At 48.4% G+C, this 27077-nt stretch overlaps 1 protein-coding gene across 6 annotated transcripts in view; it reads left to right on the top strand.

Moving 5' to 3' along the window:
• LOC125463856 (inactive rhomboid protein 2-like) overlaps positions 1–27077 on the top strand; it is a 120031-nt gene that overhangs the window by 24839 nt on the left and 68115 nt on the right. For all 6 annotated transcript variants that reach the window (XM_059653861.1, XM_059653862.1, XM_059653864.1 and 3 more), the window contains exons 2-3: positions 17542–17676; positions 22228–22355. In XM_059653861.1, coding sequence (XP_059509844.1) covers positions 17566–17676; positions 22228–22355 — 239 coding nt within the window. In that variant the 5' untranslated portion in view covers positions 17542–17565. The remainder of the gene's footprint in view (positions 1–17541; positions 17677–22227; positions 22356–27077) is intronic.

Below are 27077 nucleotides of genomic sequence, written 5' to 3'. Positions count from 1 at the left end.
TGTGTGTGTGTCTGTTGGGTCTGTGGGAGTGTGTGTCTGTGAGGTGTGTGGGTGTGTGTGTGTGGAAGTTTGTGTGTGTGTGGGAGGGGTGTGTGGGAGTGCGTCTGGGTGTGTGTCTGGGGCGTGTGTGGGTGTGTGTGTGGAAGTTTGTGTCTGTGTGTGGTGGGGGTGTGTGGAAGTTTGTGTGTGTGTGTGGTGGGGGTGTGTGGAAGTGCGTCTGGGCGTGTGTCTGTTGGGTGTGTGGAAGTTTGTGTGTGTGTGTGTGGTGGGGGTGTGTGGGAGTGCGTCTGGGTGTGTGTGTGTGTCTGTTGGGTGTGTGGGAGTGTGTGTTTGTGTGTGTGTGTGTGTGTCTGTTGGGTGTGTGGGAGTGTGTGTTTGTGTGTGTGTGTGTGTGTGTCTGTTGGGTGTGTGGGAGTGTGTGTTTGTGTGTGTGTGTTTGTGTGTGTGTTTGTGTGTGTGTGTTTGTGTGTGTGTGGGTGTGTGTGTGTGTGTGTGGGTGTGTGTGTGTGTGTGTGGAAGTTTGTGTTTGTGTGAGTGGGGGGGTGTGTGGGAGTGCATCTGGATGTGTGTGTGGGGGTGGTGTGTGGGTGTGTGTCTGTGGGGTGTGTGTGTGGGTGGGTGTGTGTTTGTGTGTGTGTGTGTGTGTGGGGTGTTGAGCAGTGAGCACCCTTGCTCCTCCTGCTCCCCCTGGATCAGCCTGCCTGTGCCCTCACCTTGTCCCACTGTGAGGGGCCCTCACTCTCCCTATTCCCAGCACCACAGCCTCCAGACCTGCTCAGGCTGCGACCTGCTGCTTCTTTAACAGCTGCTCTTAGTTTGAGTGATGTTACTATTTCCCCACATGTTGAGACTTGCCTTCCGCCCAATAAAATCCTCAGTAAAAGCCACATTCCAGATGATCAAAGAAGTGCACACACTGATCCTATAACCAATCGATTCAGGAAAAGGAAATGAGAATAAGAGTGAGATTGGAATCCACACTGACCAGAGTCTGTATCTCTGTCAATCCCAGTGAGAGCAGGGAACGCTGAATGACAGCTGTAGTCACTGAGCTGCATGTTTAGACATGCCTGACACTTGATCAGTTGTAGCATGGTGAAGCACAGTGTGAGGTATGCATGCTGTACTATGTACAACCAAAGTCTGCAGTAGTCCAGGGAACATGTAGAAATACTAATTGATGCTAAACCTGTGTACAGCCTTCGCTAGAGCAACGTGGGGTATAGCGGACTATAGTAATCTCCAGCTTCTCATCAGCGTGTGGAACCTCTGGAGATATTTTCTAGGGGAGAGACCATGGTTATACTAGCAAATGAGAAAATCCTGCCTGCTCTTTATAGAGGTCTTTAGGAAATAAAGAATTTGTTAAGATAGACATAGGGCTGAATCCTCCATTTTATTTGGTTAATTCCAAGTTGAGCTGCCTTTTTGGAGGGTTTCTTTCTGCAAGGCCAAATGAATTTTCTTGTTGTGTTTTAACACAGTCACCTCATTAACTGTCAGTTACACCCTAAGGAATGTCCCACATCCCAGTTTCCAGCCCATTTTACCATGTGTTGTTCCTGTAATTACTCACACCTTGCTGGAGATTTTGGAATGCTCCAGTGTACCTTGCAGGAACATCATTTATCACACACTGTTATGCCCCTGGTCTTGGACTGTCAGCCTAGAGCTGCTGTGCACATTGATCCAATGCTTTACGAGTGTAGTCCTGCAGCTACCTTCCCTTATAAAAACATAAGTCCCCCAACTCCTATCTCCCTCTGGACTTGTCTGACCGATTTACTTCACACCCTCTCAAGGACACACATTCTCCTAAAATGTTGACCTGATAAATAAACAAGAGTAAGTTACAAATAATGTATGGAGAAAATCATAAAATGAACACAGTAAGTAATGAACTGAACATAGTAACCATCGCAACCAGCTTGCAACTGATGTCCATTTCAAGCCCACCGACTCCCACAGCTACCTAGAATACACCTCCTCCCACCCACCCTCCTGCAAAAATTCCATCCCCTATTCCCAATTCCTCCGCCTCCGCCGCATCTGCTCCCACGATAAGACATTCCACTCCCGCACATCCCAGATGTCCAAGTTCTTTAAGGACCGCAACTTCCCCCCCACGGTGATTGAGAACGCCCTTGACCGCGTCTCCCGCATTTCCCGCGACACATCCCTCACACCCCGCCCCCGCCACAACCGCCCCAAGAGGATCCCCCTCGTTCTCACACACCACCCTACCAACCTCCGGATACAACGCATTATCCTCCGACACTTCCGCCATTTGCAATCCGACCCCACCACCCAAGACATTTTTCCATCCCCACCCCTGTCTGCTTTCCGGAGAGACCACTCTCTCCGTGACTCCCTTGTTCGCTCCACACTGCCCTCCAACCCCACCACACCCGGCACCTTCCCCTGCAACCGCAGGAAATGCTACACTTGTCCCCACACCTCCTCCCTCACCCCCATCCCAGGCCCCAAGATGACATTCCACATTAAGCAGAGGTTCACCTGCACATCTGCCAATGTGGTATACTGCATCCACTGTACCCGGTGCGGCTTTCTCTACATTGGGGAAACCAAGCGGAGGCTTGGGGACCGCTTTGCAGAACACCTCCGCTCAGTTCGCAACAAACAACTGCACCTCCCAGTCGCAAACCATTTCCACTCCCCCTCCCATTCTCTTGATGACATGTCCATCATGGGCCTCCTGCACTGCCACAATGATGCCACCCGAAGGTTGCAGGAACAGCAACTCATATTCCGCCTGGGAACCCTGCAGCCATATGGTATCAATGTGGACTTCACCAGTTTCAAAATCTCCCCTTCCCCCACTGCATCCCTAAACCAGCCCAGTTCATCCCCTCCCCCCACTGCACCACACAACCAGCCCAGCTCTTCCCCCCCACCCACTGCATCCCAAAACCAGTCCAACCTGTCTCTGCCTCCCTAACCGGTTCTTCCTCTCACCCATCCCTTCCTCCCACCCCAAGCCGCACCCCCAGCTACCTACTAACCTCTTCCCACCTCCTTGACCTGTCCGTCTTCCCTGGACTGACCTATCCCCTCCCTACCTCCCCACCTACACCCTCTCCACCTATCTTCTTTACTCTCCATCTTCGGTCCGCCTCCCCCTCTCTCCCTATTTATTCCAGTTCCCTCCCCCCATCCCCCTCTCTGATGAAGGGTCTAGGCCCGAAACGTCAGCTTTTGTGCTCCTGAGATGCTGCTTGGCCTGCTGTGTTCATCCAGCCTCACATTTTATTAACTGAACATAGTACTCCAGTTGTGGACTAACTGAGCTTTCAAAAAGTTCAGCATTACTTCAGACAGTTCTGGAGAAGAGTCAATGGGTAAATGGACTAAAATGTGGAACCTCTTAAGAAACAATACAATTCCAGGCTAGTCAGCTTGGTGTCTGTCTTTGCAAAGGTATCAAGATTGATCATTAAAGAGCTAAGCATTTAGAAAATCTGAACGATTTTGGGCACAGTCATCATGGTTTTGTGAAAGAAAAGCAATGTTTAACTAATTTATTGGAGATCTTTGAAGGAGTAATGCATTGTGGATCAAGGGAAGCTGTCAATGTGCTAAAAGTGGTTTTGTAGAAGACATTTGATAAAGCACCATATCAAAGATTATTGTGGAATGCAACAGCTTGTGGTGTAGGGAGTAACATATTAGTGTGGATAGAAGACAGGCTGGCTGTACAAAACTCTGGCGCGGCTGCACTTGGAGTATTGTGTACAGTTCTGGTCGCCACATTATAGGAAGGATGTGGAAGCATTGGAAAGGGTGCAGAGGAGATTTACCAGGATGTTGCCTGGTATGGAGCACAGGTCTTATGAGGGAAGGCTGAGGGACTTGAGGCTGTTTTCGTTAGAGAGAAGAAGGTTAAGACGTAACCTAATAGAGACATACAAGATGATTAGAGGATTAGACAGGGTGGATAGTGAGAGGCTTTTTCCTCGGATGGAGATGGCCAGCACGAGGGGACATAGCTTTAAATTGAGGGGTGATAGATATAGGACAGATGTCAGAGGTAGTTTCTTTACTCAGAGAGTAGTAAGGGAATGGAACGCTTTGCCTGCAATGGTAGTAGATTCGCCAACTTTAAGGGCATTTAAATGATCATTGGATAAACATATGGATGATAATGGAATAGTGTAGGCTAGATGGGCTTCAGATAGATTTCACAGGTCGATGCAACATCGAGGGCCGAAGAGCCTGTACTGTGCTGTAGTATTCTGTGTTCCATGTTCTAGAGAGTTGATTGGCAGGTTGTGATGAGTGGAGTCTGACAGGTTTATACTCAGCTTTTCACATTTCGCATTGATGATGTAGAGGTGACTGTAGGCTCAGAGGCTAAGTTCCCGGGTGACACCCATGGGTAGGAATGGATTTTGTGAAGGTTGTAGACAGAAATGGACAGGATGAATGAGTGGGTATAAATCTGGCACTCATTTCAGCAGGAAAGATAAAATAAATAGAATATTACTTTATTAGAGAATGGCCGCAGAATTCCAAGGTACAGAACAACTTAGGTAATTAATTGTTCTCTTGTGGGATGTGGGTTTCACTGGCTGGCCAGCATTTATTCCCGGTCTGAGGTTGCCCCTTGAGAGGGTGGTGGATGAGCTGCCTTGTTGAACCACTGCTATCCATGTGGGTAGACCCATATTGCCCTTAGGGAGGGAATTCCAGGATTTTGACCCAAAGGCAGTGAAGGAATGGTGATACATTTCCAAGTCAGGATGGTGAGTGGCTCGGAGGGGAACTTACAGGGGGTCCTTCTGGATGGAAGTGGTCGTGGGTTTGGAAGGTGCTGTCTGGGGAGCCTTGGTGAGTTGTGGGGATGTTTGAGGTTATTCTGTGGTGCAGAAGGAGTGGTGACTGGGGTCAGAGGGGGGAGGGGAGGGGATGGGGAGAGGGTCGATGTTGGGGTTGGAGGGAGCTCAGAAACTCTGCTGGCTTTGCAGGGTGGTCAAACAGCTCAGTTAGTTCAAGTGGTTTGTGATGCAGTGTGGTGCCAACAGTGTGGCCCCAATTCCCACACTGGCCGAGGTTACCATGAAGGACTTTCCCTCTCAGCATCTCCCCTCACCTGAGGCATGGTGACCCTCAGTGTAAATGACCACCAGTCATCTCTCTCTCTAAGGAGGGCTCTGGTAAAGCTATGGTGCTTTATCTTGACTTGTGTGGCAGTGTAAACTGGAGTTATATTTTGGGATCTACACAGGTCCCAACTCAACTGAGTTTTGGGAAATTACATGGATATTAAAAATTTGGCTTTGTAATTTCTGCACAGCTGGAACACTTTGAAAAAGCCTGTTAAACATGGAGAAGTCTGAGGGTTCTGGTCAATATCTTGTGTTGTATTTCCTGCTGACGTGAAGCTCGGAGGGCCCTGTGCGACAGCAACTTCACGAAACAGTGTGTTATCAGTTTATCAACATTGTGCAGGTTCTCCGAGACCAATGTGAGGATTATCAATCTGCTCTAACTCCAGGGCAATGGTTAAACTGACCCCTGACTTATCAATGATCCTCTGACATCCTCTCACTTCCAATCTGACCCCCAACATGACCCGGATCACTCCAACATCTCGAGTCTGGCAATCCCAACCTGAAACCAACCCAGCTCTGTCTGACCTGACCACCCCCACAACCCCCAACCTCCCATGCCTGCTGCCCCCCGTATTCGGAGTGTGGCATGGTTTCTATGAAGATCTTTTCTGTTTCTGAATGTGGGGATTCTACAACAGGCTCTAACCGCAGGCCCCTGTACAGGAATCTCCAGCAGACTGTAACAGCCCAGTGGCTACATTTTAATCTGATCTGGGTTGCAATTACATTTCTCAACACATTCAGAATTTCTGGATAATAAAATGTGAGGCTGGATGAACACAGCAGGCCAAGCAGCATCTCAGGAGCACAAAAGCTGACGTTTCGGGCCTAGACCCTTCATCAGAGAGGGGGATGGGGGGAGGGAACTGGAATAAATAGGGAGAGAGGGGGAGGCGGACCGAAGATGGAGAGCAAAGAAGATAGGTGGAGAGGGTGTAGGTGGGGAGGTAGGGAGGGGATAGGTCAGTCCAGGGAAGACGGACAGGTCAAGGAGGTGGGAAGAGGTTAGTAGGTAGCTGGGGGTGCGGCTTGGGGTGGGAGGAAGGGATGGGTGAGAGGAAGAACCGGTTAGGGAGGCAGAGACAGGTTGGACTGGTTTTGGGATGCAGTGGGTGGGGGGGAAGAGCTGGGCTGGTTGTGTGGTGCAGTGGGGGGAGGGGATGAACTGGGCTGGTTTAGGGATGCAGTGGGGGAAGGGGAGATTTTGAAACTGGTGAAGTCCACATTGATACCATATGGCTGCAGGGTTCCCAGGCGGAATATGAGTTGCTGTTCCTGCAACCTTCGGGTGGCATCATTGTGGCAGTGCAGGAGGCCCATGATGGACATGTCATCAAGAGAATGGGAGGGGGAGTGGAAATGGTTTGCGACTGGGAGGTGCAGTTGTTTGTTGCGAACTGAGCGGAGGTGTTCTGCAAAGCGGTCCCCAAGCCTCCGCTTGGTTTCCCCAATGTAGAGAAGGCACCCGGTGCGGCTTTCTCTACATTGGGGAAACCAAGCGGAGGCTTGGGGACCGCTTTGCAGAACACCTCCGCTCAGTTCGCAACAAACAACTGCACCTCCCAGTCGCAAACCATTTCCACTCCCCCTCCCATTCTCTTGATGACATGTCCATCATGGGCCTCCTGCACTGCCACAATGATGCCACCCGAAGGTTGCAGGAACAGCAACTCATATTCCGCCTGGGAACCCTGCAGCCATATGGTATCAATGTGGACTTCACCAGTTTCAAAATCTCCCCTTCCCCCACTGCATCCCTAAACCAGCCCAGTTCATCCCCTCCCCCCACTGCACCACACAACCAGCCCAGCTCTTCCCCCCCACCCACTGCATCCCAAAACCAGTCCAACCTGTCTCTGCCTCCCTAACCGGTTCTTCCTCTCACCCATCCCTTCCTCCCACCCCCAGCCGCACCCCCAGCTACCTACTAACCTCATCCCACCTCCTTGACCTGTCCGTCTTCCCTGGACTGACCTATCCCCTCCCTACCTCCCCACCTACACCCTCTCCACCTATCTTCTTTGCTCTCCATCTTCGGTCCGCCTCCCCCTCTCTCCCTATTTATTCCAGTTCCCTCCCCCCATCCCCCTCTCTGATGAAGGGTCTAGGCCCGAAACGTCAGCTTTTGTGCTCCTGAGATGCTGCTTGGCCTGCTGTGTTCATCCAGCCTCACATTTTATTATCTTGGAATCTCCAGCATCTGCAGTTCCCATTATCTCAGAATTTCTGGAGTTTTGTCTCCCTGAAGATTGTGTGGGTCAGCTCTCAGCAGGGTTTCGTTTGTTTCCTTCATAGCTTCCTGGTACTGGTTTTAAACTCCTTTCACTCTTTCCTTACTGTGTGTCAGGTTCACATGGACTTTCTCCCATTTTAACTGTTTTCTAAACTCCTGATTTATCCATGGCATTCTGAAACTGAGCGTTTATTTTGTGTATAACAATCAGAGATATATGCTAGATCTTTTCCCCAGTATTGTGCGTAATATTTCCTCACTGAATAAAAGTGACAATGATAGTGTGGATGCAAAACTGGTGAAGTGATAGGAGGCAGACAGTAACGGTCATTCGATCCCTTTTGGGCTGGAAGAGTATTGTAGGACTCCTGCATTTAGGAGTTGACAGGGGATCTCTTGCTTTGCCTGAAATGTATTAATGGTACGCAGGAGACAATTTCAAAGTTAGTGGATGGCTCACAATGTAGGAGGTCGATGTCACTATCCAGGCCAGCATTTTTACCCATCCCTAATTGCCCAGAGAGCAGTTAGAAGTCACCAACATTGCTGTGGGTTTGGAGCCATATGTAGGCCAGACCGGGTAAAGAAGGCAGATCATGTTCTTTAATTGATTGATTGTCGCTTGTACTGAAATACAGTTAAAAGCTTTGTTTACGAATGGTACAGGTTGATCACAGCAAACAAAGGCTGTACAGATCGAAAAAAACTTAGAGGCATAAGGTTACATTGCAGGTTGCATTATTTGAGGCTAGTGTCCATCCAACAGTCTGATAACAACCAGAAAGAAGCTGTTCCTGAACCTGCTGATGTGTGCGTTCAGGTTTCTGTCCCTTCTGCCTGACAGAAGAGGTTGTGGGAGGTTGTTACCGGGGTGCGATGGGTCTTTGATGGTATTGGCCGCCTTAATGCAGGAGCGAGCTGTGTAAATAGAGCCGATGGATGGAAGGGTGGCTTCCATAGTTGGTCTGGGCTGGGCACACCACCTTCTGTAGTTTCCTATGGTCCTGGGCACAGTAGTTGCTCTGGACAACAAGCAAAACGAACGTCATCTACAAAATACCTTGCCAAAACTGTGACAAACACTACGTTGGACAAACTGGCAGGAAGCTGGCCACCAGGAAACATGAACATCAACTAGCCACAAGACAACATGACCCACTATCACTCGTATCCTTACGTACAGATGAGGAAGGACACCACTTTGATTGGGACAACATATCCATCCTAGGACAAGCCAACAGAGACACGCACGAGAATTCCTAGAGGCATGGCATTCCAACCGGAACTCCAACAAACACACTGATTTGGAGCCAATCTACCATCCTCTGAGAAAAAGAACAGGAAATGACATCACCAGCACAAGAAATGACATCATTAACCCAGGAAACCTAACCAGATAAATAGAAAGTGGGACATAACACCAGCGCTTCACCGGAGGCACACTGATTATATTACCTAGAATGGTGATGAAACGTCTGAAAACTAACCTTCCAGCTCAGCGAGCAAACTCACATCCAGAACCTCAACCTGAGCTACAAATCTTCTCAAAGCTTGCTAACAGTAGTTGCTGTCCCAGCCCATTATGTAACTGGACAGTTTGCTTTCAATGGTGCTTCAGCAGTAGTTGTTGAGGGACCTTAAGGGCAGGCCAAATTTCCTGAGTTGCCCACGGAAGAAGAGGCGTTGTTGTACATTCTTGATGCCATCTACGTAGGAAGTCCAGCTCAGATTGTTGGTCATCATCACTGCAAGGAACTGGATGCTCTTCACTCTCTCAACCTCAGTTCCATTGATGTAGATGGGGGCGGGTTCTCCTCCTTTCTTTCTGAAGTCAATGATCAGTTCTTCAGTTTTACCGACATTGAGAGACGGATTGTTCTCATTGCACCACGTCACCAAGCTCCATGCCTCCCTTCCCTAATTTGTTGAGTAGATGACTAGAGAGTTCTAGTTAGTTCTAGTTCTAGTATTAGTTCTAGTTCATTTTAGTACTAGTATTATGTAATCACAAAGGGATAATTAATGTTCAAGTTGAGAATGACTGTCTGATTTCTAGGATTAAAGATTTTGGAGGTGGAGTGGGAAAAGGCCGTCGCAGTGGATGGTCTGCCTTGATTGTAATGAATGGTGGAGTAGATCAATGGGCTGAATGGCCTACTCTTGTTCCTATGTTTCAAAGCATTTTTCATGAATCCTAAAATTTACTGAAGATTGATCTTAACGTCAAATACTCCTCAATTTGTTCTTACTCTATATTTAAATACAACTTTTGGTTTAAACATGGTGTGACTTTATTCCTTATGACCTCAGGATCATTTTAATAGGCTGGCTCATTAAACTTATCATTCTAAAATGATTGCACTCCTATACCTTAGGTTCCTTAGGTCATTTGACAAATAATATTTAGAATATATTGATCACTAACTTCTGTTAGCACTTTTCATGCTGTTTCTCCAAGAGTATTTAAATATTCAGCTGTTACTTCATTTAACGTTTCCCATGCTCATCAATTTCAACGTGGTCTTTGCCTCTGAGAGCCTAATGGTAGGTCCTTTTATTTGTTTGGAATCCTGAGACCCCCACTGTTTGAAATGATGTATAATTCATTCCTCTTTGTCACTCTTTGCTCCTGGTGCAAACATTCTGATTTTGTGATTTCTTTCCAGCTTCAGATGTCATCACACATCTCATCAGGCAATTTCTCCTCAACTGTCACCGTTACGAATACAATTTCTTCACTCTCTGCTGTGTTTCATTCCTTTTCTCTTTCAATCATGTCACCAGCATTTCATTTGTCATCCACTCTTTGTGAACCATCCTTGCATGTTCTTGTATTTACTTTCAAAACTACATCACAGTCTGGCACCAGTGACTCTGAAGAGTGACCGAGAATGACTGAGAGTGACCACACATGACCGAAAGAGAGTGAGGGAATGAGTGAGCGAGAGTGACAGTGAAAGTGATTGGGCGTGACTGAGAGAGGCTGAGAGGGAAGGAGTGGGACAAAGTGAGGGACAGTGAATGACGGAGGGTGACGTTGTATCTTGATACTAAGCAGTTATGATGTCACGTGGCTATCTATTCTGAATTGTTGAAATAACTCAATCAATATGAAAATCTTTAAAGCGGAGAGTGGAAATAGGAAAGACCAGAACAGCAAATCTCCTATCAGCTGGTTTCAGTTTCTACCTGCTGACAGTAACTGAGCGATCTTGCTTCTCTAACTTCAGTAAATCTCCCTTTACATGAGGAAGGGTTATTGTAAACTGTACTGATATGTGACACCATACTCCTTAACTGGCCCTGAACTTACTTACCATCTTGACACCTCCCCTAAACCTGGATACACAGATCTGTTGAAACAATGAAACAGCTTTCCTTTGCCGATCAATTCCTGTAAAACTTTGGGAATTTGGTTTGGGTTAAGAGGCAACAAAACCCCTTCTCCATTCCAAATTGAACAAGGGCCAAACCAGTGGACATTCTAGGTCATTTATCGAGGTCATTGAAGTAATTTGCCATTGGTCATAATTATGAAGTACTCCCAGAGGTAGGTCATTGCACATATCAACTCTAGCTTCCCCTCCTGCGCCAACATTTTGCAATTTGTCCACCGTTACAACAGGTCCGCAGCAGATTCCACTTTCATAGCCCTACCCTCATCCCTGAAACATCTGGATAACCAGGATACCTATGTCAGGCTCCTACTTATTGTCTACAGTCTGCCTTCGACACTATAATTTCAACCAAACACATCTCCAAACGCAGAGACTGAGGTCTCAGCTCCGTCCTCTGCAACTGGATCCTCAACTTCCTGACCCACAGACAGCAATCAGTGAAGACAGATAACAGCACCTCCTCCACAGTAACCCTCAACACCAGCACCCTCACTGTACTTAGCCCCTTACCGTACTCCCTCTATACTCATGACTGTCAGACCAAATTTTGTCTGGACTCCATCTGCAAGTTCACTGACAACACTACCGTTGTAGGCCAGATCTCAAACAATTGCAAGACAGAATACAGGAAGAGATTGAGTGCTGGTTGACATGGTGTAAAGATAACAATCTCTCCCTCAATGTCAGAAAAATAAAAGAGATAGTCATTGACTTCAGGAAGTGGAGTAGAGGGCGCGCCCTTGTCTATACCATCGGAGCCAAGGTAAAGATGGTCAAGAGAGTCAAGTTCCGGGAGTGACGACCTCTAGCCTGCCCTGGTCCACACATACACATGATAGTCAAGAAAGCACAACACGCCTCTTCTTTGGCATGTCCAGAAGGACTCTAAATAATCGTGAAGTGCTTCAAGGAGCTGGTCATGGCCCACATCAACTCCAGTCTCCCAGCCTGCCTCGATCCCCTACAGTTTGTCTACCAACCTAACAGGTCCACAGGGTATGCTTTATTCCTAGCCCTGCACTCATCCCTGGAACATCTGGACAGCAAGAACAGCTACATCAGACTCCTGCTCATTAGCTACAGCTCCGCCTTCAAAATGATTGTCCCCTCCAGACTGACCTCAAAACTGTGGGATTTTGGTCTCGGCTCCAAGCTCTGCATCTGGATCCTCATTTTTCTGACCCACAGACCTCAGTCAGTGAGGATAGATAACTGCACCCCTTCCACAGTAACCCTCAATGCTGCACCCCACTTCTCTACTCCTTTCACACCCACGACTGTGTTGCCAAATTCCACATGAACGCCATCTACAAGTTTGCTGATGACATCAACGTAGTGGGATGGGTATCTAACAAGTCAAACTAGGGAATGGAGACATAGGGCTTGGTGACGTGGTGCAATGAGAACACTCCGTCTCTCAATGTCGGTAAAACTGAAGAACTGATCATTGACTTCAGAAAGGAAGGAGGAGAACCCGCCCCCATCTACATCAATGGAACTGAGGTTAAGGGAGTGAAGAGCATCAAGTTCCTTGCAGTGATGATGACCAACAACCTGAGCTGGACTTCCTACGCAGATGCCATCAAGAATGTACAACAAATCCTCTTCTTCCAATGGGCAGCTCAGGAAATTTGGCCTGCCCTTAAGGTCCCTCAACAACTACTGCTGAAGCACCATTGAAAGCAAACTGTCCAGTTACATAACGGCCTGGGACAGCAACTACTGTGCCCAGGAACATAGGAAACTACAGAAGGTGGTGTGCCCAGCCCAGACCAACATGGAAGCCACCCTTCCATCCATCGGCTCTATTTACACAGCTCGCTCCTGCATTAAGGCGGCCAATACCATCAAAGACCCATCGCACCCCGGTAACAACCTCCCACAACCTCTTCTGTCAGGCAGAAGGGACAGAAACCTGAACGCACACATCAGCAGGTTCAGGAACAGCTTCTTTCTGGTTGTTATCAGACTGTTGGATGGACACTAGCCTCAAATAACGCTGATCTTGCTAACATTGATCTTGCCTAGTGCACGGCCTGTGCAATGTAAACTGTGTACCTCTGTCTAAGGTTTTTTTACAACCATTGATCTGTACGTCCTTGCTAACTAAGATCTGCCTGTACTGCTTCTAAACAAAGCTTTTCACTGTACTCCAGTACATGTGACAATCAATCAATCAAACTCTTACCAACTTTGACAGAAGCACCATAGGAAGAATTCCAACTGGGTATATCACAGTCTGGTATTGCAACTGCTCTGCCCAGGACAATACAAACTTACAGAGAATTGTGAACACAGCTCAGTTTGTCATGGAAACCAACTTCCCATCCACTCACTCCATCTACACTCCCACTGCTTCGGAAAGCCAGTCAACATGATCAAAGATCCCTGTCACCCCAGTTATAATCTCTAACCTCTTCCCTTAGAGGGAAGACACAAAAGTTTTAGCACATGTACCAACAGGTTCAAGAACAGTTTCTTCCCCCCGTTATTAGACTTCTGATTGGGCCTCTCAAATTTCAAATCTAATGTTGATTCTGCTTTGTGCGCCTCCTGTGCAGTGTAACCTTTTATGCCTCATTCTGTTTAAGAACCCAATGATCTGTATGCCCTGATAATAAAATGTGAGGCTGGATGAACACAGCAGGCCAAGCAGCATCTCAGGAGCACAAAAGCTGACGTTTTGGGCCTAGACCCTTCATCAGAGAGGGTCTAGGCCCGAAACGTCAGCTTTTGTGCTCCTGAGATGCTGCTTGGCCTGCTGTGTTCATCCAGCCTCACATTTTATTATCTTGGAATTCTCCAGCATCTGCAGTTCCCATTATCTCTGATCTGTATGCCCTTGTGTGTTGTGATTTGCCTGTACTGCTCACAAAACAAACTTTACACTGCACTCAGGCCCATATAACAACAGCAAATCAAATCAAATCAAATCATGTGTGAGCGGAGGCCTTGATCTCTGTCTGTGACAGACTGAGCCTGAGGGGCAGCCCTCAGCAATTTGGGAAAATCCAGGATCATGCCACAGGAGAACTAGGGACTGAACCCACATTTAGGAACTGTTCTGCTACTTTCCAGTTTCAGTAAGAGCTCAGTGTTTATATTTTTATTGATGCAGGAAAACTCAATCTTGACTTTTGTGTCAGGACGTGTGTGACATCTTTGGACTTCAATGATCAAACCATTGGGTCCTCTGCAAACAGAACCTCATTAATCAGCAGCACACATTCCTATTAAAGTGTGTTACTGTTTCACAATATCCCTGAGTCAACACATTAGCGCCCCCTCAACAGTCCCACTGAAAATGGGGCGACAGTGCAGCACTCTCTCAGCACTGACCCTCCGACAGTGCCCACTCCCTCAGCACTGACCCTCCGACAGTGCAGCACTCCCTCAGCACTGACCCTCCGACAGTGCCCGCTCCCTCAGCACTGACCCTCCGTCAGTGCAGCACTCCCTCAGCACTGACCCTCCGACAGTGCCCGCTCCCTCAGCACTCACCCTCCGACAGTGCGGCACTCCCTCAGCACTGACCATCCGACAGTGCCCGCTCCCTCAGCACTGACCCTCCGACAGTGCGGCGTTCCCTCAGCACTGACCCTACGACAGTGCGGCGCTCCCTCAGCACTGACCCTGCGACAGTGCGGCGCTCCCTCAGCACTCACCCTCCGACAGTGCGGCACTCCCTCAGCACTGACCCTCCGACAGTGCCCGCTCCCTCAGCACTGACCCTCCGACAGTGCGGCGCTCCCTCAGCACTGACCCTGCGACAGTGCGGCGCTCCCTCAGCACTGACCCTCCGACAGTGCGGCGCTCCCTCAGCACTGACCCTCCGACAGTGCGGCGCTCCCTCAGCACTGACCCGCCAACAGTGTCCACTCCCTCAGCACTGACCCTCCGACAGTGCGGCGCTCCCTCAGCACTGACCCTCCGACAGTGCGGCGCTCCCTCAGCACTGACCCTCTGACAGTGTGGCGCTCCCTCAGTACTGACCCTCCGACAGTGCGGCGCTCCCTCAGCACTGACCCTCCGACAGTGTGGCGCTCTCTCAGTACTGACCCTCCGACAGTGTGGCGCTCCCTCAGCACTGACCCTCCGACAGTGTGGCGCTCCCTCAGTACCACACTGAGATTGTCAGCTTTGGATTTGGAATTGAAGTCTTGAGAATTGTGCAGTGATGCCTGACTCGGAGAGATGGTGATCACTGGGCCATGTGTAACACAATGTGTTGTAACCTGAGGACAGTAGCAGGGCAGGCCATTCAATTAGAGAGTCCTACCGCATGGAAGTGGCCCTTTGGCCGATTCTATCGTATTGACTGCAGACTCCATCGTCTGTGGAGAGAGAAACTGAGTTAACATTTGAAATCAAAGGCTTTTAAAGATTATTGACCTGAAAATATTCACAGTTTTTGAGATCTGGAGGGTTTCTCCAGCATTTCCTGGATTTGTTTCAGCATTTTTCTTTTCTCACTGCGTGGTTTTAACTGTAATTAATGATGGTTTCAGACCTGAATCCTATTAGATCACCCGGAAATTCTCTGTTGTTATCCCTACGCTAAGGAATAAGAGAATGACGAGAGTAAGATTAGGGCCAATCAAGGATAGTAGTGGTCAGTTGTGTGTGGAGTCAGAGGAGATAGGGGAAGCGCTAAATGAATATTTTTTGACAGTATTCACTCAAGAAAATGACAATGTTGTCGAGGAGAATACTGAGATACAGGCTACTAGACTAGGTGGGATTGAGGTTCACAAGGAAGAGGTATTAGAAATCCTACAGAGGGTGAAGATAGATAAGTCCCCTGGCCCGGATGGGATTTCTTCTCGGATCTTCTGGGAAGCCAGGGAGGAGATTGCTGAGCCTTTGGCATTAATCTTTAACTCATCATTGTCTACAGGAATAGTGCCAGACGACTGGAGGATAGCAAATATGCTTCCCCTGTTCAAGAAGGAGAGTAGAGACAACCCTGGTAATTATAGACCAGTGAGCCTTACCTCAGTTATTGGTAAAGTGTTGGAAAAGGTTATAAGGGATAGGATTTATAATCAACTAGACAAGAATAAATTGATTCGGGATAGTCAGCACGGTTTTGTGAAGGGTACGTCGTGCCTCACAAACCTTATTGAGTTCTTTGAGAAGGTGACCAAACAGGTAGATGAGAGTAAACCAGTTGATGTGGTGTATATGGATTTCAGCAAGGCGTTCGATAAGGTTCCCCACAATAGTCTCTTGTACAAAATGCGGAGGAATGGAATTGTGGGAGATATAGCAGTTTGGATCGGAAATTGGCTTGCTGAAAGAAGACAGAGGGTGGTAGTTGATGGGAAATCTTCATCCTGGAGACCAGTTACTAGTGGTGTACCACAAGGGTCGGTGCTGGGTCCACTGCTGTTTGTCATTTTTATAAATGACCTGGAGGAGGGCGTAGAAGGATGGGTTAGTAAATTTGCAGACGACCTTAAGGTCGGTGAAGTTGTGGATAGTGACGAAGGATGTTGTAGGTTACAGAGAGACATAGATAAGCTGCAGAGCTGGGCTGAGAGGTGGAAAATGGAGTTTAATGTGGAAAAGTGTGAGGTGATGCACTTTGGTAGAAGTAACCAGAAGGCAAAGTACTGGGTTAATGTTAAGATTTTTGGTAGTGTAGATGAGCAGAGAGATCTCGGTGTCCATGTACACAGATCCTTGAAAGTTGCCACCCAGGTTGACAGGGCTGTTAAGAAGGCATACAGTGTTTTAGCTTTTATTAATAGAGGGATCGAATTCCGGAACCAAGAGGTTATGGCGAAGCTGTACAAAACTCTGGTGCGGCCGCACTTGGAGTATTGCGTACAGTTCTGGTCACCACATTATAAGAAGGATGTGGGTGCTTTGGAAAGGGTGCAGAGGAGATTTACTAGGATGTTGCCTGGTATGGAGGGAAGGTCTTACGAGGAAAGGCTAACGGACTTGAGGCTGTTTTCATTAGCAAGAAGAAGGTTGAGAGGTGACTTAATTGAAACATATAAACTAATCAGAGGGTTAGATAGGGTGGATAGGGAGAGCCTTTTTCCTGGGATGGTGACAGCGAGCACGAGGGGGTATAGCTTTAAATTGAGGGGTGAAAGATATAGGACAGATGTCAGAGGTAGTTTCTTTACTCAGTAGTAAGGGAATGGAACGCTTTGCCTGCAACGGTAGTAGATTCGCCAACTTTAGGTCCATTTAAGTCGTCATTGGATAAACATATGGACGTACATGGAATAGTGTAGGTTAGATGGGCTTGAGATCGGTATGACAGGTCGGCACAACATCGAGGGCCGAAGGGCCTGTACTGTGCTGTAATGTTCGATGTTCTATGATCCCACATGCAGTGATCTTCATTCTCCACTCCAGTCACCCCCACTTGTAGTTCCCATGCATGTAATCTTTTCCAGTTCTTTCCCGTCAGAAAGAGAAGTCTCTATGTCCCAGAAATACCTTTTCCACTCATTGTCCTCATCTAAAATATCCTATTTTAAAATATGAATTTGAAGCGCACTATCACGTATTATCTGAGTTGTCCATTTCTCATGAAGATCCTTGATGCAGATGTAAAACATAAGTATCTGTAATTCCCCATATTTGAAAATGCTCTACATGTTCCTTTTGGACGGTTGAACGTGAAGAAAGGTGGTATTGGCAGTTCCTCAGGAGTTGGGAAATGGACCCTCTGGAGAGCGTACAAAGGCTAGTATGTAACATGGACTGGATGTTTCAATTCATTAGCTCCCCTAACGACATGGTGGTTATTTTCCAGGTGCTGAGCTGAGTTTGGCAAAGCATGTCATTGGACCAAGATGCAGAGGCTGCTGGCAAACACCTGCATAGCAAGAAGCCAACATCTCCCTCCATTTGCCCTGAAGGACAGCAGGAGCTGAGGACTGGAGTGAAGGTATTCCTTTCGTCCTTTTGTCTCTTCGTTTATGATTGTGAAATTGGTAGAACAAGGTGGAACATTACACCCCAGTGAGGAAGCAAGACTGAACATAGCTTCAGCCTGTCTTAATCTAATTCAAGATGTTTTTTGTGGCCTTCAGCAAACTTTCTGTTTGGGAACAGGCTGATGGCACAATGTGTGGGTTCCCTGGAGCATGAGGAAGCCAAACTAGTTTACTGAGTGAATGTGAGGGTTATGGCAGTTCTGCATCAGGATCCCAGATAGAACTGGAACACTCTCCATTTTTTTTTGTTCATTCACGGGGTCTGGGCATTGCTGGCTAGGCAGCATTTATTGTCCATCCCTAATTGCCTGGAGGGCATTTAAGAGTCAACCACATTGCTGTGGGTCTGGAGTAACACATAGGCCAGACCAGGTAAGGATAGCAGTTTCCGTCTCTAAAGGATATTGGTGAACCAGGTGGATTTTCCCCAACAATCAACAATGGATTCATGGTCATCATTAGACTCTTACCCAGGATACCTGAAGAGAGAAGGGGAATGTCAATGATGAAGGAAGACATGACTGAAGTACGAAAGACCCCAGGGGAAGCACCTATTGTAAACAGGCTGACTGTCTTGGAAACTGCCGAGACAGACGACACTGCCAGTCCGAGAGGTGGACAGGTCTGCGAGTCAAAAATTGCTGTAGAGGCAGAGCCGAGAAGTCAGACATCACGGAGAGCTGTGGTAATAGGGGACTCCATAGTGAGAGGGACTGACAGGGGTTTCTGTGGCAACAGGCGAGATTTGAGGATGCTGTGTTGCCTTCCTGGTGCCAGGATCCAGGACGTCACTGACAGAGGGCAGAGAATCCTCGAGGGTGAAGGTGAAGACCCAGAGGTGGTGGTGCCTGTCGCCTCTAATGACGTCAGGAAGAAACGGAGGAGCATTCTACAGCGGGACTTCAGAGAACTCAGAAGAAGGCTGAAAAGCAGGACTTCCAGGGTGGTTATCTCTGGTTTGCTTCCAGTTCCTCGGGCTGGAGAGGGCAGGAACAGAGAGATAATGGACTTGAACATGTGGCTGAGGGACTGGTGCCGGAAGCAAGGATTTAAATTCTTGGATCACTGGGGTATGTTTTGGGGTAAGAATAAATTGTACAAGAGGGACGGGTTGCATCTTAATAATCGGGGAACCAGCTTTCTGGCAGGCAGGTTTGCCACTGCAACACAGGTGTGTTTAAACTAAGTAATCGGGGGGAGGGGCCAAACTGGAAATTTAAGAATCAGGTTAAAGGGAAAGTGAGAATAAGAGGAGTTAAGAAAGACAATAGAATCAACAGAGCAGAAAACTCAAGAAGGGATCGTACAGTATGGCCAAGTGAAATAAGGATTGATAGGAAGGGTGAGGGGAGAAACAAATTAAAAATATTATATATGAATGCACGAAGCATAAGAAATAAGGTGGATGAGCTTGAGGCTCAGTTGGCAAGTATGATGTTGTGGGGATAACTGAGACGTGGCTTCAAGTGGACAGGGCCTGGGAAATGAATATTCAAGGCTATACGTGCTAACGAAAGGACAGACTGACAGGCAGAGGGGGTGGGGTGGCCCTGTTGGTGAGGAATGATATTCACTCCCTTGTGAGGGGGACATAGAATCAGGAGATGTAGAGTCAGTATGGATAGAGCTGAGGAATTCTAAGGGTAGAAAGACCCTAATGGGAGTTATCTACAGCCCCCCAAACAGTAGTCAGGAGGTAGGGTGTAAGTTGAATTGGGAGTTGAAATCGGCCTGTCACAAAGGTGTCACTACGGTTGTTATGGGAGATTTCAACATGCGGGTAGACTGGGAGAATCAGGATGGTACTGGACCCCAAGAAAGGGAGTTTGTGGAGTGCCTCCGAGATGGATTCTTAGAACAGCTTGTACTGGAGCCTACCAGGGAGGAGGCAATTCTGGATCTGGTGTTGTGCAATGAACCGGATTTGATCAGGGACCTCGAAGTAAAGGAGCCATTAGGAGGTAGTGACCATAATATGATAAGTTTCAATCTGCAGTTTGAGAGGGAGAAGGGAGAATCGGAAGTGTCAGTATTGCAGTTGAATAAAGGGAACTATGGAGCTATGAGGAAGGAGTTGGCCAAAGTTCAGTGGTACAATACCCTCGCAGGGATGGCAGTGGAACAGCAACGGCAGGTATTTCTGGATATAATGCAGAATGTGCAGGATCAGTTCATTCCAAAGAGGAAGAAAGATCCTAAGGGGAGGCGGGGGCGGCCGTGGCTGAAAAGGGAAGTTAAGGACTCTATAAAGATAAAAGAGAAGAAGTCTAACATAGCAAAGATGAGTGGGAAGCCGGAGGACTGGGAAGCTTTTAAAGAGCAACAGCAGATAACTAAAAAGGCAATACACACAGAGAAAAAAATGAGCTATGAAGGAAAACTGGCCAAAAATATAAAGGAGGATGGTAAAAGCTTTTTTGGTATGTGAAAAGAAACAAAATGGTTAAGACTAAAATTGGGCCCTTGAAGTCAGAAACGGGTGAATTTATTATGGGGAACAAGGAAATGGCAGAAGAGTTGAATAGGTACTTTGGATCTGTCTTCACTAGGGAAGACACAAGCGATCTCCCAGATGCAGTAGTGGCTGAAGGACCGAGGGTAATGGACAAACCGAAGGGTATTTATATTAGGCAGGAAATGGTGTTGGATAGACTGTTAGGTCTGAAGGCTGATAAGTCCCTGGGGCTTGATGGCCTGCATCCCAGGGTAAGGAGGTGGCTCTAGAAATCGTGGACGCATTAGTAATTATTTTCCAAGGCTCTATAGATTCAGGATCAGTTCCTGTGGATTGGAGTGTGGCTAATGTTGTCCCACTTTTCAAGAAAGGAGGGAGAGAGAAAACAGGGAATTATAAACCGGTTAGCCTGACGTCAGTGGTGGGAAAGATGCTGGAGTCAATTATAAAAGATGAAATTACGACTTATTTGGATAGCAGTAACAGAATAAGTCAGAGTCAGCATGGATTTACGAAGGGAAAATCGTGCTTGACTAATCTTCTGGAATTTTTTGAGGATGTATCTATGAAGATGGACAAGGGAGAACCAGTGGATATAGTGTACCTGGACTTTCAGAAAGCCTTTGATAAAGTCCCGCATAGGAGATTGGTGAACAAAATTAGGGCACATGGTACTGGGGACAAAATGCTGAGTTGGATTGAAAATTGGCTGTCTGACAGGAAGCAAAGAGTAGTGATAAACGGGTCCCTTTTGGAATGGCAGGCAGTGACCAGTGGGGTACCACAAGGTTCGGTGCTGGGACCGCAGCTGTTTACGATATGCATTAGTGATATAGATGAAGGCATTAAAAGTAATATTAGCAAATTTGCCAATGACACAAAGTTGGGTGGCAGTGTGAAATGTGAGGAGGATGTTATGAGAACACAGGGTGACTTGGACAGGCTCGGTGAGTGGACTGATGCATGGCAGATGCAGTTTAATGTGGATAAATGTGTGTTTATACACTTTGGTGGCAAGAACAGGAAGGCAGGTTACTATCTCAATGGAGTCAAGTTAGGTAAAGGGGAAGCACAACGAGATCTGGGTGTTCTTGTACATCAGTCAACAAAAGCAAGCATGCAGGTACAGCAGGCAGTGAAGAAAGCTAATGGCATGCTGGCCTTCATAACAGGAGGAATTGAGTATAGGAGCAAAGAGGTCCTTCTGCAGCTGTACAGGGCCCTGGTGAGACCGCACCTGGAGTATTGTGTGCAGTTTTGGTCTCTAAATTTGAGGAAGGACATTCTTGCTATTGAGGGAGTGCAGCGTAGGTTCACGAGGTCAATTCCCGGAATGGCGGGACTATCATATGTTGAAAGATTGGAGCGACTGGGCTTGTATACTCTTGAGTTTAGAAGGATGAGAGGGGATCTGATTGAGAGGTATAAGATTATTAAGGGATTGGACACTGTGGAGGCAGGAAGCATGTTTCCACTGATGGGTGAGTCCAGAACCAGAGGATGCAGTTTAAAAATAAGGGGTAGGCCATTTAGAACAGAGTTGAGGAAAAGCTTCTTCACCCAGAGAGTGGTGGATGTATGGAATGATCTGCCCCAGAAGGCAGTGGAGGCCAACTCTCTGGATACTTTCAAGAAAGGGATAGATAGAGCTCTTAAAGATAGTGGAATCAAGTGTTATGGGGATAAGGCAGGAACAGGTTACTGATGGGGATGATCAGCCATGATCATAATGAATGGTGGTGCTGGCTCGAACGGCTGAATGGCCTACTCCAGCACCGATTGTCTATTGTCTATTGCCTCTTAATTCCAGATGTTTTTATTGAATTCAAGTTCCTACCATCTGCCATGGCAGGATTTGAACCCGGGTCGCTGGAACGTTATTTAGTCCCTGGATTAACAGTCTATTGATAATACCACTTGGCCGTTGCCTCGCCATGTTCAGGATGTTATCTGTTTTACTCAGTACCTTTGATCTCTATGACTGTTGTACTGAGATAGTTTGATGCCAGTTGGAATTGTGGAGGGTTAACTATTAGTTTTCTCCTAGAGCCCAAGACCAGCTTTCTTCAAGAGTGTCAGTGTGCCAGATCCTAGGCACCCAGCTCGAGATGGTATGTTGGTGACAAAGCCAGGAGTGTTCCAGCGACAGAACTCTGTCTCAAAGACCATCCGCAGGTAATGAGCCTCCGTATTACTGAATGATAGTAGGGAGGCCACTCTCTATCCAGGGAGGGTGTTAAGAATAGAACACAATCTGCCCAGAGAAGGGCGTGTTTTTAATTTGTTGACAGGATTATTTGGCATTATTGGTTGGACATCATTTATGATCCATCCCTAGTTGCGCTTGAGAAGGTGATGGTGAACTGTCTTCTTGAACCTCTGCAGTCCATGTGCCATAGGTAGACCCACAATGCCCATTAGGGAGGGGGTTCCAGGATTTTGGATCCAGCGACACTGAAGGAACGGCGATATATTCCCAAGTCAGGATGGTGAGTCCCATATATCCGCTGCCCTTGTACTCACTTGCGAACACCCCCACTTCTGATCTTATGGTGGAGGGAAGATCATTGATGAAGCAGCTGAAGATGATCGGGCCCAGGACACTACCCTGAGGAACTCCTGCAGAGATGGCATGGAGCTGAGTTGAGACCATAAGACCACAGGACAGGAGCAGAAGTTAGGCCATTCAGCCAATCGAGTCTGCTCCAACATTCAATCATTGCTGATCTCTTTCTCAACCCCATTCTCTCGATTCTCCCCAGAACCCTTGATCCCCTTGACAATCAAGAACCTGTCCATCTCTGTCTGAAATATACTCAATGACCTGGACTCCACAGCCTTCTGTGGCAGTGGAATTCCATAGATTCACCAGTCTCTGGCTGAAGATGTTTCTCCTTATCTCTGTTCTAAAGGATCTTCCCTTTACTCTAAGGATGTGCCTTTGGGTCCTAGATCTCAGATCTCCAACAACCATCACTATCTTCCTATGTGACTGGTTTGACTCCAGCCACTGGAGAGTGTGCTCCCTGATACCCATTGAATCCAGTTTTGCCAGGGCTCCTTGATGCCACACTCGGTCGAATGCAGCCTTGATGTCAAGGGCTATCACTCTCACCTCACCTCTGGAATTCAGCTCTATTGTCCATGTTTGAACCGAGGCTCGAATGAGATCAGGAGCTGAGTGGCCCTGGTGGAACCCAAACTGGGCGTCACTGAGCAGGTTATTGCTGAGCAGGTGCTGCTCGATAGCTCTGTTAGTGACACCTTCCATCACTTTACTGATGGTCGAGAGGAGACTGATGGGGGGTAATTGACCGGGTTGGATTTGCCCTGCTTTTTGTGTACAGGACGTACTGGGGCAAGTTTCCACATTGTCGGGTAGATACCAGCGTGTAACTGTACTGGAACAGCTGGGTTAGGGGAGCGACAAGTTCTAGAACACCAGCCTTCAGTACTATTGCTGGGATGTTGTCAGGGCCCATAGCCTTTGCAGTATCCAGTGTCTCCAACTGTTTCTTGATGTCACGTGGAGTGAATCGAATTGGCTGAAGATGGTATCTGTGATGCTGGGGACCACTGGAGGAGGCCGAGATGGATCATCCATTCAGCACTTCTGGCTGAAGTTGCTGCGAATGCTTCAGATTTATCTTTTGCGCTGATGTGCTGGGCTCTTCCATTACTGTGAAACCTCCTCCTCCTTAGAATACAGGCCCAGTTGGCCAAGCTCTCATCATAGGACAGCTCCTCTATCCTGGGAGTAAGTGTGATGAATCTTTGTTGCAGTCCCTCTATTGCAATGATATCCTTCCTGAGATAGAAAGCCTAGATTGCGTACAGTACTCTAGAGGGGTGTTCTCACCAAGCTGCTATATACTTGAAGTAAAACTTCACTATCGCGGTATTCAAAGTCCCTTGTGATATAACCCTATCGCAATTAGCCTTCCTAATAGCTTACTACACCGGCACGTTAGCCTTTGGTGATTTATCGATGAGAACATCCAGATCCTTTTGAACATCTCAACTTTCCAACCTTGTACCATTTAAGAAATACCGTGTAGGTTCTCTTAACAAAGTGGATAACTGAAAGAACTGTGGATGCTGTAAATCAGAAACAAAAATGCCTCTTGCTCCCCAGAGGAGCTCGAACAGTTCATCCACTTCACCAACACCTTCCACCCCAACCTTCAGTTCACCTGGGCCATCTCCAGCACATCCCTCACCTTCCTGGACCTCTCAGTCTCCATCTCAGGCAACCTGCTTGTAACTGATGTCCATTTCAAGCCCACCGACTCCCACAGCTACCTAGAATACACCTCCTCCCACCCACCCTCCTGCAAAAATTCCATCTCCTATTCCCAATTCCTCTGCCTCCGCCGCATCTGCTCCCAGGATGAGGCATTCCACTCCCGCACATCCCAGATGTCCAAGTTCTTCAAGGACCGCAACTTTCCCCCGACAGTGGTCGGGAACGCCCTTGACCGTGTCTCCCGCATTTCCCACAGCACATCCCTCACACCCTGCCCCCGCCACAACCGCCCTAAGAGGATCCCCCTCGTTCTCACACACCACCCCACCAACCTCCGGATACAACGCATCATCCTCCGACACTTCCGCCATCTACAACCCGACCCCACCACCCACGACATTTTTCCATCCCCACCCTTGTCTGCTTTCCGGAGAGACCACTCTCTCCATGACTCCCTTGTTCGCTCCACACTGCCCTCCAACCCCACCACACCCGGCAACTTCCCCTGCAACCGCAGGAAATGCTACACTTGCCCCCACACCTCCTCCCTCACCCCTATCCCAGGCCCCAAGGTGACCTTCCATATCAAGCAGAGGTTCACCTGCACATCTGCCAATGTGGTATACTGTACCCACTGTACCCAGTGTGGCTTCCTCTATGTTGGGGAAACCAAGCGGAGGCTTGGGGACCGCTTTGCAGAACACCTCCGCTCGGTTCGCAATAAACAACTGCACTTCCCAGTCGTGAACCATTTCCACTCCCCCTCCCATTCTTTAGATGTCATGTCCATCATGGGCCTCCTGCAGTGCCACAATGATGCCACCCGAAGGTTGCAGGAACAGCAACTCATATTCTTCTTGGGAACCCTGCAGCCCAATGTTATCAATGTGGACTTCACCAGCTTCAAAACCTCCTATTCCCCCACCGCATCCCAAAACCAGCCCAGTTCGTCCCCACCCCCCACTGCACCACACAACCAGCCCAGCTCTTCCCCTCCGCCCACTGCATCCCAAAACCAGTCCAGCCTGTCTCTGCCTCCCTAACCTGTACTTCCTCTCACCCATCCCTTCCTCCCACCCCAAGCCGCACCTCTATCTCCTACCTACTAACCTCATCCCACCTCCTTGACCTGTCCGTCTTCCCTGGACTGACCTATCCCCTCCCTACCTCCACACCTACACTCTCCTCTCCACCTATCTTCTTTTCTCTCCATCCTCGGTCCGCCTCCCCCTCTCTCCCTATTTATTCCAGAACCCTCTCCCCATCCCCTTCTCTGATGAAGGGTCTAGGACCGAAACGTCAGCTTTTGTGCTCCTGAGATGCTGCTGGGCCTGCTGTGTTCATTTCAAGCCCACCGACTCCCACAGCTACCTAGAATACACCTCCTCCCACCCACCCTCCTGCAAAAATTCCATTCCCTATTCCCAATTCCTCCGCCTCCGCCGCATCTGCTCCCACGATAAGACATTCCACTCCCGCACATCCTAGATGTCCAAGTTCTTCAAGGACCGCAAATTTCCCCCCCACAGTGATCGAGAATGCCCTTGACCGCGTCTCCCGTATTTCCCGCAACACATCCCTCACACCCCGCCCCCGCCACAACTGCCCTAAGAGGATCCCCCTCGTTCTCACACACCACCCTACCAACCTCCGGATACAACGCATCATCCTCCGACACTTTCGCCATTTACAATCTGACCCCACCACCCAAGACATTTTTCCATCCCCACCCCTGTCTGCTTTCCGGAGAGACCACTCTCTCCGTGACTCCCTTGTTCGCTCCACGCTGCCCTCCAACCCCACCACACCCGGCAACTTCCCCTGCAACCGCAGGAAATGCTACACTTGTCCCCACACCTCCTCCCTCACCCCCATCCCAGGCCCCAAGATGACATTCCACATTAAGCAGAGGTTCACCTGCACATCTGCCAATGTGGTATACTGCATCCACTGTACCCGGTGTGGCTTTCTCTACATTGGGGAAACCAAGCGGAGGCTTGGAGACCGCTTTGCAGAACACCTCTGCTTAGTTCGCAACAAACAACTGCACCTCCCAGTCGCAAACCATTTCCACTCCCCCTCCCATTCTCTAGATGACATGTCCATCATGGGCCTCCTGCAGTGCCACAATGATGCCACCCGAAGGTTGCAGGAACAGCAACTCATATTCCGCCTGGGAACCCTGCAGCCTAATGGTATCAATGTGGACTTCACAAGCTTCAAAATCTCCCCTTCCCCTACTGCATCCCTAAACCAGCCCAGTTCGTCCCCTCCCACCACTGCACCACACAACCAGCCCAGCTCTTCCCCCCCACCCACTGCATCCCAATACCAGTCCAACCTGTCTTTGCCTCCCTAACCTGTTCTTCCTCTCACCCATCCCTTTCTCCCACCCCAAGCCGCACCCCCAGCTACCTACTAACCTCATCCCACCTCCTTGACCTGTCCGTCTTCCCTGGACTGACCTATCCCCTCCCTACCTCCCCACCTACACTCTCTCCACCTATCTTCTTTACTCTCCATCTTCGGTCCGCCTCCCCCTCTCTCCCTATTTATTCCAGTTCCCTCTCCCCATCCCCCTCTCTGATGAAGGGTCTAGGCCTGAAACATCAGCTTTTGTGCTCCTGAGATGCTGCTGGGCCTGCTGTGTT

Source organism: Stegostoma tigrinum, chromosome 22, assembly GCF_030684315.1.
Source record: "Stegostoma tigrinum isolate sSteTig4 chromosome 22, sSteTig4.hap1, whole genome shotgun sequence".
Lineage (NCBI taxonomy): Eukaryota > Metazoa > Chordata > Chondrichthyes > Orectolobiformes > Stegostomatidae > Stegostoma > Stegostoma tigrinum.
This window is presented reverse-complemented; position numbering and strand designations above follow the sequence as displayed.